Below are 18,689 nucleotides of genomic sequence, written 5' to 3' on the forward strand. Positions count from 1 at the left end.
ATTTTTTGAGGCCACTATTTTTGCATTGCAATTATTTGACGTATTCTAGAATTTCAAGAGCTTTATAATTCATGCTTCGTTGGAGTTTTGGAATTTATACTGAAGTGAAGTATAATCAAGACTAGTGCTAACCCTTTAACTCAATTACTGTGAGATAACCAAAAAAATAAATGCTGAAATGGATGGTATAAGTTTTTTTCGAGATTTGGGGGAAGTGAGCTGATGCCATTCACGAAAAATGAAGAATAATGTAGTACTAATGAATAACTCAACTATAGTGGAACGACAAAAAAAATAAACGACTCAACTACAATGATGCGAAGGTTGTATTATCTTTTTCGAGATTTGGGAGGGGGGAGGGGGTGAGTTGAGGCAATACACTAGAAGAAAAATAAGAAACATCACTTCACTTAAAATCATCAGTTTCATAGGACTAGCACGAGTTGCAACACTAGGGTTATGTTCTCTCGATTTCTTGAATTAGAAACAAAAATTACATGAGGTTGCGCTGAGCTACTGCAGCCTCAAAATGTGCACAATTATAATAGTAGTAATAATAATAATACTAGGAAAATGTAGTATAGTAGTTACTTACACACTCTCCATTTACAAAATGAGCATATCCCATCCCGAGGGATACTTCACCGCAATAACGAAAGAATACTCTCTCTACCTACATAGAATCGAATGAGCCGCTCTTTAACCTTTCCATCCGGGCCTGAAGCCCGGATAGCGCTTTCTCGTCCATAGGTAGTATCCCGCCCTGCATAGTACCATGCCCTTCACTAACGTTCCCGTTTACTTGCACCAAAGGCCGGCTTCTTGATTCTGGATTCACTCCGCCAGCTGCTAACTGGATGCTCTTCATCCTTTCCCTGATCGCGTCTAGGGTTCCATTTGATACTGCAGTTTTGGGTAAATAATAAGGTGAGAATAAGGCTGGGTTGGAGATAGAAGCAGATAAACTCGATGAGTTTGACTAACCACCAATTGGCATTCTGTCGTTTCTGGGCTCGTCAAAGTTCTGTTGCAACCCAGATGGATCGTATGATGCTTTCTGGGCATTGACAAGCCGATGATCGTCTTCAGCAAAAGATGGCGGTAGTGAAAAATTTGGGGGTTCACCACTTGCATTCATGTTTCTCGAGTTATTTAACGGGTCTGCATTCACAGGAGGCACAGCGCCATATCTTGGAGAAAGATTGAGCGTTGCTGGTGGAGGAGTGGACAGAGGTACGCTTGAAGGAGTCCTTCCTTCAGCTGCATTCTTCTCCATCTGCCAAAAGAATGAAATTCAGAACACACAAAAGGCACAACAGAATGAACTAATTGATAAACTGAACTAGAAAATAACAAATCATACGTCAGTCGCCTCTGTTAGAACTCTTAACTAAAGACCCGTAAACATACTCAAATTATGAAAAGATAAACTAAACATACGAAGAGATAATAACTATAGAAAAATAAGCAGGAAACAAGGAAATTGACGGACATCATATAAAAGGCGCAACAGAATGCAGCAATTAAATCAGAGCAGACCTGAGCCAAACCATCTCTAATGTATGTTCGAAATGCCTCACTAGCATTTTGCAACTGAGCGAAAATATCAACCTGGGAAAAGATTGAGGAAAATACAAATTATAATATAATAACACAAACTATCACATTACCACAGATATGTATATATATATAGTATATATGAAGTCATTTACCCATGTATATACACTGCTTACCTGAGGATACAATTGTGTTATGCGATAAAGCTCGTACAGACCAATGGAGCAAGTCTGCTTGTCGCCAATTTTCTTAAATATTGCAGCAAGTTCTTGCTGTTATAGCAAACATCAAGTCCAGATTTAGAAACGGGAGGGATGAATGGGGTGAAAGGCAAAAGGCTAAAAAAAATGACGACCAACAAAAGACACAGCTGTACCTTCAGCTGAGCATCTGCAGAGTGTGTAGCCGGTGCAGCATTGTTGGCAGTTGAGTCACTCCAGTGAGTTTGCCCAACAGACCCAGATGGCGTCAGCATTCTAGCAGCTGCGAGTGTCTGCTCAATATTATCAAGGGCATGATAGTGAATTAGTGAGCAAATAATGAAAGTAAACACCATGTCATAAAGCATACACCAAAAATACCTGTAGATTTAGATCAATGTAGGCAAGAATGATAGGTTGGGGTTGCATGTCAATTGGCACCATGGAAAGATGACCTTTGATGGCTGTGCCACGCAGTTTAACAAGCTCGTGGAGAACAGTTTTAACCATTCGAAGTGGTTTGTCATCAGCTCCAGCTCTTCAATCATTCCATAAGAAAAAATAATTAACACGCATTCTTGTTCAAACCACAATAAAGTGGCCCCAAGCCACACCTAAAATGTTGATCAAGACTGTTAATTTACTGTACCTCTTACGTATTTCATCCATTCCTAGTTCTTGCAGATATACATGGATACTCTGTAGGATACGATCAAGATCTACATCATATATGGTATTTTGCAAAACCTGTTTCATGCGAATATTAGTGGTGTTAAGTTATTCGGCTTTAACGGGAGAGGTTAATTGAACTACAGATGAAATACCAAACATCAGTAAAACAGGTCAAGATATAATACCTTTGTAAGCTTTATCAAACATTTAACAACCAAATCGGAGAACTTCTGGTTTCTGATTGCAAGAGACTCATTCGATGCTGGAGATGGCCATCTTGATGGATCCAGAGGTCTTAAAAGATTTATAAGCACAGCAAATGATGAAGTACGCTCTGCGTTATCCTGCACGTGCAATCCGGCCATACAACGGCAATTATATTCACAAGAAGAGAGGAAGGAGAAAAACTAGCCATGCTTGCCTCATAAGTTTTACAATAATAGTTACCAGAATCTTTAACATCAGAACATTCAAAGCTCTCAAAAGTTGACTTCCATCATCCATCTGTGGAACCCTATCATCCAAAAGCCATAGCAAAAGTTCCGTGATGAGACTATCAAGAGTACTCTCCTTAACTGCATAAGCAAGCCTCTTGTTCTGAAAAGTCTGCAACGAAAGCAATAACAACTTCAGACCTCAATTAACACCCAAATAATCAAAATCATGACACGACTCTTCAATTTTAGGCATTATTAGTTAAAAGGTCAGACTACTTACCTGCATCAGAGTATTCAGGACATATTTACAAGATCTTGAAGAGGCACCAGTGAGGCTGAAGTCAAAAGTCTTCGCAACCTGCTAGAAACGATACAATTGTGAGGATCTCCTGGAAGCAATACCAAAGAGGTATGTCAAAAAAATAGCAGAATAATTTCCTTATTCGCCAGGCATGAAACAAGTCTATCAGCATCTTTAACTATATCATCCATTGTGCTCCCCTCGGGGTCAGCAGTTGCTTGTGCCAATTCATGGCACACAACTTTCATCCCTTCAACAGCCTGCAGGCGAAAAACAACTATAAGTTTCTCAAAAGTTAGCTATAATTTCCCAAATAAATATAGGAATGACATTGGACACACAAAACAGTATCAGAGACATTGTCAGTAAACAAAATTATGAAGAAAAAATAGACATTAGATAAACAAAGTTCTAATTCAAGCAATAAGATTATATGAGATCACGAGAACATACAGAATCAGAAGGTCATGCCAAGGTCATAACAGATGAGCAATTCTTTAACATTATCAACCACTCAGTCTTGTCAGATCAAAAAAAGGGCAGTCTATTTGCTTCCTCAGTAACGTACAAACTTTTCAAACTAAATCCAAAAAGTTATTTACGCAGTTAAATGTGATTCGAAGACTATTGATTCACCATAACAGATATTCAGAAATTATCGCATTATTTGGTTCTTTGGAAAACTTCTTTCAAATGCACCGATGAACAAATCTGAACAGATATTTCAAGGATATACCTAATCTTTTGAAAAAGCATTCCAAAAGAAAATATTTCTCATCTTTACCCTATCCCCAATGAGACTTAATAGCTACATTTTGACACATCATGCATAGGTATTTATTTATATACCTGTTCAGGAGAACCATATTCTATGATTTCCAAAGCTTCATTCCAGTCTGTGATGCCAACACCAGAATAAGCCCGCGGCATTGGCAGTCTATCTGTGTGGATTTCAGGAAGGCCATAGTTCTCCCTAAGAGAAAAAATGACAGAAATTAGTAGATAGCAAACACATCTATAAATTACTATGAGACAGTGGGTTCAAGGAAAAATAGCAACTCAGTCTGGATAATGGTGTTGATAATAGACACTTAGTAATTCAGTACATAAAAGTTTGAGTACCGATTGAAAGTTGGGATGCCCATGGATCTTGATAAGTCCCCACTTTGCTCAGCTGGATCAGACCTGTGGGCATTAATGAGGTCATTAATGATCTTTCCCTTCAATGTTAGGAAAATATAAAGCACTGCAACACTTTACAATAAATGTTTGACTTGACAGAGAACAACTTGAAATAGATTTGGTTCCAAAGACATTCCTTTCCATCATTTTAGTATATTCTAGGGTATACACATATAACAGCAATTTCAACATACATAAGCTGTTCATTCAGTTTTTCTGTCACAAGATTACTTGGCTCAAAGTTCTAACCACTTAAAGAAATTTTAAACTTCAATGGGAAATGAGCCTTAGAGGGGACAAAAACATGATGGATAGATTAAACTAGGACTCTAGTTAGTAGTAACAACTAGTATATCCACATATGTTGATATTCCCACTTAATGGTGTTCATAAACTAAAACCAACATATAACTATCAAGTGTATATATAATGGATTTCCAGGTAGGTTGAGCCAGGAACTGGTTGAAAGATGTTGATGGCACACCTTTACATGAAAACTTAATTGGACCTAGTCAGATCTAGACAAATAAAAGAAACACATATGCCCATGAAATAATCATTGTTTGGCTAAACAAAATGCAACTGTGCATGAAAAAACGTACACATTTTCTCGCACTGAGCGTCTTAGGGCAGCTCTAGCTTCTCCTGGCCTGCCTTCCTTCCTCTTCTCCATCTCTCGTGCCTGACGATCCAAAAAAACACAACTGTTTAGTGGAAGAACCGAATTAAATATTGACATGAACCTCAACTGACTGACCTTCCATTTAAATCTATCATCCAACATACTTCTTTGTGCCTCAGTAAGCTTTCCAACATATCTCCAAATATCATCACCTACATTATTTGCAGAATTGTCAAGAAAGACGATGTTCAAAACAAAAGTAATAACCATGCATTCACTTGCTAAAACAACTTCCTTAGCTTATGAAACAATGAATACCATATAAATAGTTTAAATGAACAGCCCAGCAATAGTAAGTTATAAACTCACCAAGAATCTTATAGCCTATAGCCAAAGTATTTAATGCAGCTTTGCGGGTATCACCATCTCGTTCAGCAGTTAAACTTGCGACAATTTGCAAGGATTTTAACTGGCTACTTATCTGCCAAGAGGAATACAAGGAAAGATATAGCACACAAAAACAACAACGAATTAGAGACTTAATGCAGTGAAGGACTGGCTAACTCGTTACCTCAGCTCCATAGTTATCTAATAAGAATCCAACATGGTCAGCAGACTCGATCCTTGTTCTGTTGTTCCTAGAACGCAAACCCTCTAAAATATAAGGAAAAGTCTTTGCAGCAGAATATGTTTGGATGACTTGCTTCATCAGTTCCCGCATTTTTTCTCGAACTTTTTCAATGTTATGCCCAGACTGCAGTAAAAGAGAATAAGACATTGGATACTGGTTGAGACAGAAATTTCTAACAAAGAAAAGCATATCATATATAACACATCAGTTACCTTCTCAACCAAGCAAGGGAGAAAGATGGTTGCCTCTGCTTCGGTCATAGTGTAGCCCTCATTTCTCAACAGATCCAGAAGCTCCGGAAGAAATTCAAGTACCTTACCAAAGATACAGAAGATCAAGATTTAAGAAAGGATTTGAGATGGTTAAAATATGATAGATAAGAATTATCAAGACCTATATATTCACAGCCTGTAACATCATTAGAGAGCTAATGTTTTAGCAATAACAATTTGTAATTTTAGCAATTCCACAAACAAGATGAATGAACAAATGTTTTAATAACACTCATCACATATGCTACCAATCATTCCTTTTTCAAAGATATCATTTGATAAATTCAGACAGCCAAGCACACAGGCATGCTGACAAAAAATAACAGAAAAAAATAAAATCCTATTTTACCTTTAGTAAGCATGATGTATTGGATTCACAAAACCTCAACACAAACCACTTCAAGAGGATATCTAATACTTCAATCACCTCTCTTCCCATGGATGGAAGAGCCTGTATATCATAAACAAACAGAAGGTTAAAGGAAATTTCTAGTTACACAATCAAAACTAGAATTTATTTTGAAAGAACCTTTTGCAACATCTCGATGCCATCAACTTGCTTTTTGAAGTCAGCACTTAAGAGCCTCCGATGCAGATCCTCTCGGAAGTATTTCATGACATCATTCTGTTTGAAGAGTAAGCAAAATCACTTACTAACATCTAAAAAGTTGTACATGCAAAAAATTACACAAGCCACACAAAAGTTCTAAAAAGTTGTATAAAGGCCTCCTGTACGATATGAAAAGGCTAATCCCACAAATTATAAGAACCAAGATACAGCAGACACTTTACAGTACACCAAAAAAGGATCAAACATAAATCTGACGAGCACAACATTAATAAAGAAATCTTAAAAGAGAAAAAAAAACCTCAAGATCTTGAATTTGCTCAATACGTAATTCTTCGAATTTGAATCTGCGAACAATAATTCTCTCTCTCTCATCCTGCGAGAGCAACACTAAGTTTACAATCTACTTTGTTTGCATCATAGATACAACAATGTTAGCAGCCTGCAGTTACCAAAATAATTGCACTTTGTTTCCCTAAAAAAATAAATGTGTACCTTGTTTGAATCCTTCAGACTAATCAGAGCTTGTGACTGAATGTTGATGTCTTGAACAGACAAGATGGATTCTTGCCTGGATCCCTTGCTAGGAACAGCTCTCTAAATAAACAGGACATCAATTAACAAATACATTATGTTTCAGAAGAAAGATATTAACCACAGAATACATACTGAAGGTGCATTTCTGCTGCCATGCCGAGATGCACGGTCGCCATGACCATTTGGCTTTGCTGTCTTTAGGCTGCTTTTGGATGTCATGCTTGATGAAACAGATCTACCAGAGTCATAATTATCTGCAATGGATATGTGGCACGAAAAAAATCAATATAATGATATGGATAAGTGGAAAAACATTATATCTTTTTTAGTAGGAGATGAATGAGTTAATGGTAAGAAGCATAATACCTTGAAAAGCTCCATATGGCTTCAGTCGCTCGCTAATTATAGCTAAAGCAGAACCTTGTATGTCTCTCAAATTTTTGGAAACCTATAAGAGGACAGATATAAGATACTAGTTCAATAGCCACCTAGCGGCTAACAGAGTTAGCAAACCTTAATCAAGTAATAAAAATTTTGGATGTTCATACCGTTTCTTGACCACAAACCCTCAATATTTCATTAAAGCATGCTTCAGCAGCTTTACGAACATCTGCTGATTTATCCTGGAGAGGTAACCAAGAAAAAACCTGAGACATAAAGTTGACACAAGCAGCTACCTACAAAATAACCACTTGGCATAATGAAATACCGTCATAGCAGACGCAGTGGGTTTGAGCAGCTGTATTGCATCGGGAAATTCAGCCAATCCAGTAAGTTGTCTTGATAGCCAATCAAAAAGATCCTTGCGCCCTTCTGCGCCTACTTTAGCGTCTGTGAGAACAGCTGTAACATATGGAAGCTGAAGACAGCAACAAATGATGAGGTCAAGGATACTCAAAGCAGGAGGAGGACAAAAAACACTATTTTCCAAATCGACTACAGACCATCTTATCAAGATGAGCAGCACCAAGCCAAGCATCTAAGGTACTCAATGTACACTCACGCATAAGCTTTTTGTTGTCGCCAAGACACTTCAAGACATCTGAAAGAATGCCCTGCATGAGCCACATTCATGTAAATGATCAAGCGTTCACAGGAGCTATGTGCATGGCAGAAGAGTTTCAATATTGGTAATTTGGTATTTAAAAGTACAACTGATGGCTTTTAGGAATTTGGGATTGCTTAATGATCCCAAGTGTTTAAAATTTATCATATTGGGATTGTATATCACAGTTAGTTAGCGCAAGAGACTCTTAATAAACCTATAACTAATAGTATAAAAGAGTACCTTGCTTGACTTCTCAACTGGCTGTCCCATCGCAGTCGCAAGAGCACCAATAGTGGACAAAGTGGCAATAATCAAATTTTTGTTACTGTCATGTAGACGCCCTTTTAGAGCTCCAAATAAATCTCCTAAAGCAAGATAACCAGGCATATCATATAGATAATATTATATATAGAAAAGTTGATAGTTATTTCAAATTTTTCCCTAAACGTACCAGTTCCAGCAGGCAGAATACGTTTGTTCGCCTCTTCCAGAATTTTGGTTATGCTTTCAATAGATTCCAAGCGGATCTAGAAGAAGATAAAGTCAGATTAAAAGCATGCCCTCTCAAACCATTCACAGATTTGATGATTAACAAACATATATAAAACAAACCTTCCAATCAGAACTCTCTAAGCCTTTTAACAAAGTGGGGGTGATCTTTTCACTGATATCTTCACGTGGAAGACCATCCATGCCACCAGTCACCGCAGATGATGTAGAATCAGTTACTTTAACAACCTTCTTTGGAACTGCAGATGCCTGCAAAGAGTAATGTTTGATAATTTGAGATGAAGAACAAACTGATCATGGGAAAAATGACAGTTTAACACCGAAAAGAATTTACCTCATGCGGGTTTTTTTCATACTCGGCATCAAGAGTACTTAGTAGAGCAGGTTTCACATCAGACAGAAATCCCTTTATATCTTCAAGGAGAGTAAAATATAGTTAATAACTCAATTCCTCTTAACATCTGACTATAATGATTCAATAAACCCCCTCTTAACATATGAAAGCTGAGATTAAAAAATGTATCACCTGGACCAACAAACTTATGAAGGACACCGATCAGTTTAACTGTAGCATTTCTAGTTGCAGCTGCACTAGATTGTAATCCAACATCCTTGCAGAAGTCAATTAAATCCTGGAAAACAATTTTTACTCATGTTAAAACCAAGTCAGAATCTAAGTCAGAAAGTAATGAGAGAATTCTTATTAATAAGTTGAGCACCTTCAACTTAATATGAGAAGTACCAAAGTCATCCACTGCGGAAACCATCCACAACAGGCCTTCACTAAGAACCTTTGGATTCTTGTGCTCCTTCATAATTTTATACATCTGAAAGAGCCACATGAGAAATAATAAATTCAAATATGTTTCTCAATGTGACAAATTACCTTGGGATATTGGTCCCTAAAACCACAAACTTTGGCCTAATTCTGGTGTTTCCCATAAACTTTAAAATTGGTCTAAAATATCACAAACTTTACATTCCATCTGAAAGAGCCACTCTCTCTCTCCATTCTCCAACTTTCCTCTACGAGACATTAGCCTGAACCCTAACCCTGATTATCAGACTTTACTCTCACCTTCTCTCTCTCTCAATTCTACAACTTTCCTCAACGAGACACTAGCCTGGACCCTAACCCTAATTATCAAACTTTAATTTGGTTATGAACTTACAATATTAATGTGTTTTTGTATATTTGCTGTGTTTTAATGTGTTTTCATATATTTGCTACATTTTTATGTATTTAATTATATAACTTATAATTTTCATTTGTTTACATATGATTTATTCCTTGAGGGGCATAAATAAATACAAATGAAGAAGGAACTACCCTCTCAAAAATAAAACCAGGACCCACAGCTTCACAAAAAGTGGAAAGACACTTCATGGCTTGAGCACGAGTCTTTATGTCAGCTACTCTTTCAGTAATACCTATCAAGTAAAAACTAGCACATGTAAGAAATAACCAAAAGCTTATTAATTTTAACTCAGAGAACATCAGACAACTATGAGCATTTGCATCTCAAAGCTACATGTAAGATTTACACCTGCAAGAAATGACTACTTAAGCCAATTAAAGAAATGCTATAACATAGTGTTAAATTTTCAAGTTACTGTTTGCACCAAACTACAGAAGTTTCTGACCTGAAAGGCAAAGCACAACACACTTTTTAGGAAACTTTGATGCTGTCGCAGCAATGTGAGTGACAATATCTATAACTTGTTGCTGGACCTGCTCAACAGACAATGCTTAGGCTAAGGTCAGTAGTCCAAGAAGTCCATAAAAACAAATAAGTTATATAAAAATTATAAGTTTCTGGATGTAGCACCTGCACATTTTTCTCATTCCAGCCAGGAATAACACAAAGTAAACGGATCAACATTTCAACAGATGGATCCAAATCTGTTTGTGATTCAACCTGCTCCTTAAAAGACACAATAGCTGAAACAAAAAATTAATAAATCAAAATTAGAGTACAGATTTTAACAGTAGCAAGATAACAAAGATAAATTGATTACATACGTGCAATACTCTAACATCAAAAAGCCAAAGATAATATGCATATTATAATGTAGTAATGTCTAGCCTTATTATAAAAGATCAATAAATAAAGGAGCATTTAAATATTCACCGGATGAAGCAAAGAGAATATCAAGAAAATTAAAAATATAAAGGCAGGATATGAGGATTAATCTACACCTCAGATACTACTTCGCTTCAAATATCCATGATAAATTTATCCCAGTTAAACAATGGCAAAGGAATGGATAAAGGTTTTTCTCAAAAGCGGAAGAAAAATACAAACCAAGTCTACATAAACTTGTAATTTTTGGAGAAAGAATGACTAAGACAGAACAATACCAGAATAAAGTTGCTAAACCTATAAAATATTTAGGAACTAGAAAAGGAAAACCACACATAGAAAAACTAACAATTTCTTCCACAAGAGCATAGAAAATTCCTCAAGAAAAAAAGAATGATAAAATTATATTGAAAAATGATCTATGAAATGATCAAACGACACCAACTGACTTGCAAAACTGATGCACAGGTCAAGAGTTCTTTTTCTAAGCATATATCAGCATCAGAGCCAGATAACATTGTTGCCATACGTACAAATTTCTATGATGCATGATATTGTGTCCAAAATCTCAGTTGAGAGACCAAACACACAATCACTATTTTCTGTAAGCTGTCAAAAATAAAGTCAAGCAGTAATTTGAACCCTAACCTTCAAGCCGCTCTTTCCACACGGCACTTTTTAGTTGAGTAATTGTCTCTGCTTGAATAAGAGATCCTAATCTGCTCTCAATCTCTTCCAAACTCATTTCTGTCGGCTGTAAAGAAAACTGGGTCAGTTAATCAAAAAAATCTCCCTAATAATGTATTCAGCCATCATACAACATGTAGAGGGGAAAAAAGAAATCAGCAGCTCAGACCTCAACATCTTCATGCTCCACAGGCTTAGAAACTTTTGTTGTTTGTCCTCCATCACTCTTTTTGTTGGTACTAGATTTTCCAGATGCCGCTTTCTTAGTGGCAGCTGGCTAAAAGAAGATTGGCATACAACAAGCAAAAAGGGAGAGTCAACAGTGATTAACCATATGTGAATGTGAAGTAGCTAGATGTCTCTAGAATAGGTGCTCGTAATCCGTCTCCTAGGAAAATAACATTTAACATTGTACTTACAGCTGCGGCAATAGGCTTCTTTCCACTAAGCATGCTAGCTGCTGATCTTTTAACAAATGATGAATCAGAGGCCTGCATAAAGCGATAGAAAGCAAAACGTGATCAACATGAAAGCAGTCCACATCATACCTCATTGACAGTGCAATCTGGCACAACTTACATCAGCAATGATTTCAGGAGAAGCAGGAGAGTGCATATGGAATCGCAGATACACAAACTTATTAAAGGACTAAGTGTTCCGTCATATGATCAAAGATTTCATATATAACTAGATCGAAAGCTACTGAACAGTCTATAAAAGTCATGAAAATTTAAGATCACTAAATGTGGTTTCAAAGTTATACGTTAGGCCCTGATGACTAAGATACTAATCAATTTTATTTGAATGTCAAAAGATTATAGAAAATGATTCTAAATTTCATGATCTCTTTTATGTTTCAGATTAGAGTGAAATCATAGTACTTCGCAATGAGCTCATTCCACAATAATAAGAAAAAAATGCTAAGTTAAGTATTTACCCCTGTGGTCACAACTCCACCAGAAGATTGAGCCACACCTGAGAGTATTGTAATGACAAAGATCAAAATATACATCAAATATAACTACAATTTCAGTTACCAAGTATACAACAAAAATCAGATATCAAACCTGAGTTTGGAAGAGTAGAAGGATCCCCTGTCGACCCCCCAATCATTTCAGATAACTTCTTTTGTCTGACGTCATCCAGCTTTTCTAGAGACTTCTCCAAAGGTCTCATACCAACCATCTAAATAAAAGAAATGGCAAAACTACTGAATTGGCAGTTAAAATTATAATGAGATGTAGATGGAAAACCTTGAAATAATTACCTTGGCAATAGCTGCCAAAGCTGAGAAAGCTGCATCCCTCACATCAGGTGTTCCATCATTAAGGGACTGAAAATTCATACAGATCAATTTAGAGAACACAAAAAGTAGCCAATGGCCCATCATAATGATACTACAACGATAAATTAAACGATTTGAGTAGTGGCTTAACAGAAAATTGTTCATGCTTTTAGCAACAATGTACATATAGCTAAACAAAATCAAGAACTGAATATTTCTCACTAACATCTCTGACATATTTCTTTATGATATATAAAGTTTGTTTTACACTGGAGCTACTCAATTCAAACAATGAGATTCTGAGACTTATTATTGATTCAATATAAGGTGTGAAAGAAGTAATTGATTGAAAAATATGAAAATAAATCTGCATGTTTGACAAAAACACTTTATGCTACTAACCTCCATGCATATGGGAACATATTCCTTGTGAACTTTAAGTATGACCGCTTTGTTACTGGTTTCAATACAGAATGTAACCCAGCTCAACGTCAACGACCTTACAAGAGGAACTTTGTTTTTCACTGCTACCTTCACATCTGCAGGAAGACTATAATCAGTAGGATTCAAACTGTAGAAAAAACTTTCTCATTACGAACCCAAATAAAGACCACATCTTCTTTTTTGTACCTTGAGTAACCATGCATATAATCAATTAGTTCAACCAATAGGTAAGCCATATTTCCAAGCAGTTAAGAAACTATTAGAAAATACATTTATATGTTATGCAATTTATAACCAATAATTCCAGTGCCCGAGAACACTGCTTTCAGATAGCATGTGATCAATAATGCAGCACAAGGAGACATATACATCTTGATGTCAATGATTGAGGCAAATACATGAAAATTTGTGGAAATGCAATTGCTTAAAATGTCCTATATAATAAAAGTCAACACGATGATGAATGAGCTAAGCTAGAACAAACATAAGGCCTGATACATGATAAAACACAATAAAAAATGAAAAACAGGAAAGTGCAGGGGGAAAAAGCTAGAAAGCTAACAAGATGTATTCTAAGCACAACTGCACAAGGAAATGATGTGATGCAGAGGTTAAACAACAGTTCAGAATTGAAATAAAGGTAGATCATGCCTTCAACAGTGTCAGTCAGACTCAAGCATCCGGACTTGTGCATTGCCTGAAGAGTTTGGGTAAGGGCCTCGGTTGAAGTAGGCTTCTTCTCTTTCAATTTCTCCTACACATCATCAGCAAAGATCCAGCTCATGTCAAGCAATAATCAAAACTCACAGATTATATCTTATCAACTCTAAGGGTTGTAGGGTATCGGCTCTATTCCAATTCCAATTAGTAAAGGACAGAATCGCAAAACATAAAGATGACATTTTGGGGGATTTTTGCAACTGTAATTTCAAAAAAAATATAACATGGTACTGGACTAACCAGTAGTACAGGCAATAAGAAGCGACAACTGGCCGAAAAATGGGTTCTCAGACCCCTAGCAAGGTTTCCCAGTGCTTGAATTGCTTCAACTGCAACAGCAATGTTTACATCTGTGATAAGCTGCAAAATTCAAAATGTTGTGCAGGCAACACCAATTCCATGGTCAAGATATTAACACAAACAATATGTTCTGCATGAAGTCAAGAAAAATCTGGATTGAGTTGTGGTCAAGGAAACCATAGCATACCTTCTTTAATGTTCGACATACTTCTGAAAAATCTCCAGGAGCAATCTTTTTGGTGGATGCAAGTTTGGTTAGTTCAGCAACGGCCTCTTTCCTCTCAGACCATTTTGAAGCTTTCTGAAAAAATACAAAAAGTATGAATATAAGGCTACATCAAATAACTTTTTGAATATTTGTTATGGGTAAATGACAAGGACAGGCCACTTACCACCCCTTCCCAAAATCCAGACTTCTCCAAAGGCGTCAATATATCAACTGGATCCACCAGGTCATACTCATCTATCTCTTGAGGAGCTGATAGGGAAGATATCTTAGACTCGTAAAAGACAGCATAATACTAAGCCACTAAGGTAAAAAAAAAAAACCATGAAGGTACAATAGCAATATCATTTACAAAGCCAGCTTCAATTTATTATAGCTTAAGATGGTTGGGCCGGAATCAGTGTTGCGTACAAAATTGTGGTTCACGGAAAACCTAGAACCTGACCCAGGATTGGGCTAGGCCAGGGGGTGGGCAGATTCTGCAAAAGTAAGAGGTTGCATTGAATTGCCTCGATCCTAGGCTACGTGGGGACTTTACAATATTGAATTTGGCCAGAAACATTGTTCAAATACAAAACAATATGTGGGGACTTTACAATATAGGCCAGAAACATAGATCAAAGACCAAAATGATTTCAGAGTACACATACCATCGGCTACACTCTCTTCAGTGGGTACAGAACCCACAGCCTCAGAAACAGCTTCTGGTTCGGGCTCCTTGTCCTGCTCAGACCTGACGAATAGAAAATGCAACAGTTAAAACAATAACTATTAGCACTTAAAACAATAACTACCAAATCGACTACAAAGACATTGCAAATGCTCTCAAACACTGACGTCAGAGTGATCATCAAAATATGCAACATAACTTTCTTACAAAAGGAAGATTCACTATATCAATGTACTAAGAACACTGCATCATTAAAATTAAAAATAAAAATAAAAACAAATATCAGTGACAGGAGAGCACGACAGAGTATCAATACCTCAGTAAAATTGAGAGAAAGAATCACCTGATTTTGCGGGTTGGTTTTGCATTTCCAGTGACATTACCAAGCTCAGCCTCCAACTCTTTTTTCTTAATTATAAGAGAACAAGAAAAACAATGACATAAACAGCATAATTGTAGGAAAGAAGAATCTAACACAAATCTGAAATTGGAATACCATTGTATCTCGCATCTTTTCAAACAATATTGACTTGACAGGATCTTTTCCTATCCAACGGCAAAGCTCTAGTGTCAGCCCTTTCGAAGAAGCACGAACATTCTGATCTTGATGATCAAAAAGTTCAGGAAGCATCTTCAATATTCTTTTTGGCGGTATTATCTTTGACCCAAATTCACTGACGATATCCTCGGAAATGTCATGGTAATTCAGGAGGAAATAGAGGCATTTTGCTTGAGAAAAGACAAGAAAAAATAGACTAATAAATAACCCACCTTAATGCCTGAAACATGACATCAATCGCAGGTACAACAGCTTTGGCCACTTTATTTTTAATGCCTTTCTCCATAGCATCCTAGAAAGTAGACATTGTTTAACCAATTAGGAATATCAAATCAGAACTTCATCATCTAAAACAATGCAGATTGTGGATGCATCAAATATACATATCAAATGTGATAAGGGAAGTTTTTCATTTTCATTGAAAAGACTTAGCAATTAAGCATATAGACTACACGAGTAGTTAAAGTTATCAGAAACCATGCATCATAGACATGATCTAGCCAGAATAAAGAGGACTAAAAGTATTTCTCATGAACGATGACCTGATTTGTGAGGTACCAACAAAGATATCTTAGCCTAAGTTTTTGTTCCATCCCTCGTAGTAATACTATCAATTTGATATTTACACGCCTAATCGGACAAAGGTGGCATGCAATGGGATGAGTTAGACAACTGATCATCTAAGAGCCAGATATATACTTGCCATTGTTACATAAGCAGAAGAGAAGAACAAATTAAGTCACTGAATATAAACAGATTATTGATTTGACAAGTACCAGGAAAGCTTCGACAGCCTCCAACTCCACCCAAAGCATAAATGATATCTGTGCCTTCTCCACCGTTTTAGGTCTTCCAGTCAGACATTTTGTCACGATTGCATCGCATACCTCTTTTGCATATCTGCAACCGAAACCAAACCATTAACGACTCAATGAGCAGCTCATTCAGCAGTATTCAAAACAAATTCAGTTGAATTCAAAAACAAAATCCTATAAAAAAACAATTCACCTCCCAGCATCAGCATCTGCAGCTTTCAAAAACGCAATGAGCGCATCCAGAGCCTTCTCCTGCACCGGTGCATTGGAATCAGCCACCGCCTTCCTGAAAAACGGACCTAACAAAAAACCGCCAGGATTAAGCCAAAAGGAATAGCAACGAGCTGCAGTAATCCAAACCACATTAACACCTCCGCATTCGCCGTATCCTTCCTTAGATCAACTAGGCCCGATCAAACAGCCACAAAACAAACTAGATCTATCTCGCAAAACAATCAAAATCCTCACCGAATTCACGAAGGCGCGGGTCCTTGGGATCTGTTATACCGTCGCAAACGGCCGCCAAATCGATATTCGCATCGTTCCGCACTTTCCAATTCTTGTGCGCGAGCCGATCCTCCCACGGCAATTTCTTCGCCTCCTTCAGCAGCTTCTCATCCTCCGACATTTCCTATACTTTTCACCGACGATGAATACCTCAATCGAATCCGGCACCGAATGACGGCGCGATTTCGCAGCTGGAATCTCCGGCGATCGATTCGCCACACTCAGGCTAGTGCCGGCGAGGGTTCAGTGTGGGGGAGGTGGGATGGGAGGGTGGGTGGGTGCGACAGTAATATATTTTCTCTCTCACACATTCGAAAAAGAGAATAAAACAGAGGAGAGAGACAGAGAGGGCTAATTTTATGTTTTACGTTTCGGGGCAGATGGAGGGTTGGACTCGAACATGAGCGCGTGTATCGACGAGCGAATCGTGGCCGTACATGTGGCGGATGCTGCCAGGTGTAAGGAGGATGGGCGATTAGGATCACAAAGAGCGCGTGCGGGCGAGTGGGTGGTTGAGCGGTGTAATTTGAAGAGGATTGGAGCGGGGCCTATATTAAAATATTTGGAATTCAAAATGTTTTGATGGTTAAAAATTTAAAATTGAGGTGGAATTATTGCATTTGTTAATCCACCTTAATAAAATAATATGATAGGTAAGCTGCCGCTATGATTTTTTGAAAATCTTGAATTAATTTTTTTCCATTAAAGAAAAGTTAGTAGCTTGTCTCATCGTCCGTTAAAAAAATAAAAGAAAATATATGAGGTGATTATATTACATGCGACATTCAGTATGATCATCGGTACTCACTTCATTCCAAGAAAGATATCCCTTCTTTGAGTGATACGGAATTTTATACAGTTTTATTTCATGTGTTGAGTTGAAAGAGTAAAGTAAGTAAAATGAATAAAGTTGAGATAAAGGTGATTCTATTTTAATTCATAGTATCTTAATTATAACAAACAAAAAATAAAAGTGAGTCATCTTTATTGGAACAGAGGGATAGTTTTTATTGATTCAATCCTTTATTTTTAAAGATTTAGTCATTAGTTTTAGCTAATGAAGGAGCGAGGTAATGAAATTGGGAAACACTTGTCATTTGCAATTTTAATTTTTTTGGATTTTCGATTTATAGTCCATTTTATAAATTGGAGAGTCGCATAAGAGTCGGCATGATTGGAGACAGCAGCAGGAATGCGGTGCATGAGTCACGAAAGCGGCGGTGGGAGGTTGTGAACTACACAACGACAACATCTCATTAAGCTTCTCTCTATTCATACGGTTTTTTAAGAAAATATATAGATCGTATGCGGGTCGACATTACTAGGAAGAGACGTGTGTGTTATAAGCGCGCAAATAAAAGATTTTGTCTAAAATAAATATTTAATCATGTGGAGTAACAATCTAGTAGATCAAACTATTAACTCTTTAATCAAAAAAATTCATATCTCATTGCATTGATAGCTCATTTTAATGTTTAAAACTATTGTGACTGATAATATACACATATAAATAGGTTTATATTAAAATGACAACCCTTTTTAAAGTGACACTGTGACACCACTTATACATCAATATTATAAACGCTACACAGCAATCTATAGATTGTTGTATAGCATGTTGGATATTGCTGGCGAAAAAAATTTGTTATATAGTGTACAATATATTGCTGGCCGTCTTTTTTATAAAAAAAAAAATTGCCATGTGGCAGCTTATTATTCATCCACATATATAAATGATTGGCTAGAAATGATGGTATGATATTATTTTAAAAGGTGGTGACACTCTAACACTCCCCATATGTTATACTAAATTGTATGTATTTCAAATGTAATTCATATCAGTACTTCATACTCA

General features: G+C 36.8%; 1 protein-coding gene across 2 annotated transcripts; it reads right to left on the reverse strand.

The window, feature by feature from the left end:
- Positions 1-381: 381 nt before the first annotated feature.
- LOC125219928 (protein MOR1-like) lies at positions 382-17,107 on the reverse strand. 2 transcript variants are annotated; one of them, XM_089064287.1, is made up of 54 exons: positions 16,796-17,107; positions 16,521-16,626; positions 16,289-16,412; positions 15,725-15,804; positions 15,450-15,627; positions 15,297-15,361; positions 14,934-15,016; positions 14,450-14,535; positions 14,245-14,358; positions 13,998-14,117; positions 13,689-13,791; positions 12,996-13,132; positions 12,576-12,641; positions 12,376-12,493; positions 12,246-12,283; positions 11,728-11,799; positions 11,478-11,585; positions 11,270-11,375; positions 10,367-10,479; positions 10,182-10,269; positions 9,868-9,968; positions 9,257-9,364; positions 9,064-9,169; positions 8,872-8,951; positions 8,640-8,786; positions 8,479-8,554; positions 8,268-8,392; positions 7,924-8,034; positions 7,689-7,838; positions 7,528-7,602; positions 7,346-7,427; positions 7,112-7,233; positions 6,938-7,039; positions 6,744-6,818; positions 6,404-6,499; positions 6,224-6,325; positions 5,815-5,916; positions 5,543-5,725; positions 5,341-5,452; positions 5,107-5,183; positions 4,952-5,031; positions 4,290-4,352; positions 4,017-4,140; positions 3,304-3,427; positions 3,147-3,223; positions 2,877-3,035; positions 2,615-2,773; positions 2,407-2,504; positions 2,139-2,295; positions 1,934-2,050; positions 1,734-1,829; positions 1,540-1,611; positions 985-1,276; positions 382-903 (listed from the first exon to the last, which is right to left on the reverse strand). In XM_089064287.1, exons 1-54 carry the CDS (start codon positions 16,953-16,955, stop codon positions 674-676), a joined length of 6,045 nt encoding a protein of 2,014 aa, XP_088920413.1. In that variant the 5' UTR covers positions 16,956-17,107; the 3' UTR covers positions 382-673. The 2 variants fall into 2 exon arrangements, with proteins under 2 accessions (XP_088920413.1, XP_088920414.1); XM_089064288.1 differs by lacking the exons at positions 14,934-15,016; positions 15,297-15,361; positions 15,450-15,627; ... (2 more) ...; positions 16,521-16,626; positions 16,796-17,107 and having other exon boundaries at positions 13,998-14,086.
- Between the last annotated feature and the right edge of the window lie 1,582 nt (positions 17,108-18,689).

This window comes from Salvia hispanica, chromosome 2 (assembly GCF_029641045.1).
Source record: "Salvia hispanica isolate PSC_SH4W2 chromosome 2, Shi_PSC_v1, whole genome shotgun sequence".
NCBI classification, from domain to species: domain Eukaryota; kingdom Viridiplantae; phylum Streptophyta; class Magnoliopsida; order Lamiales; family Lamiaceae; genus Salvia; species Salvia hispanica.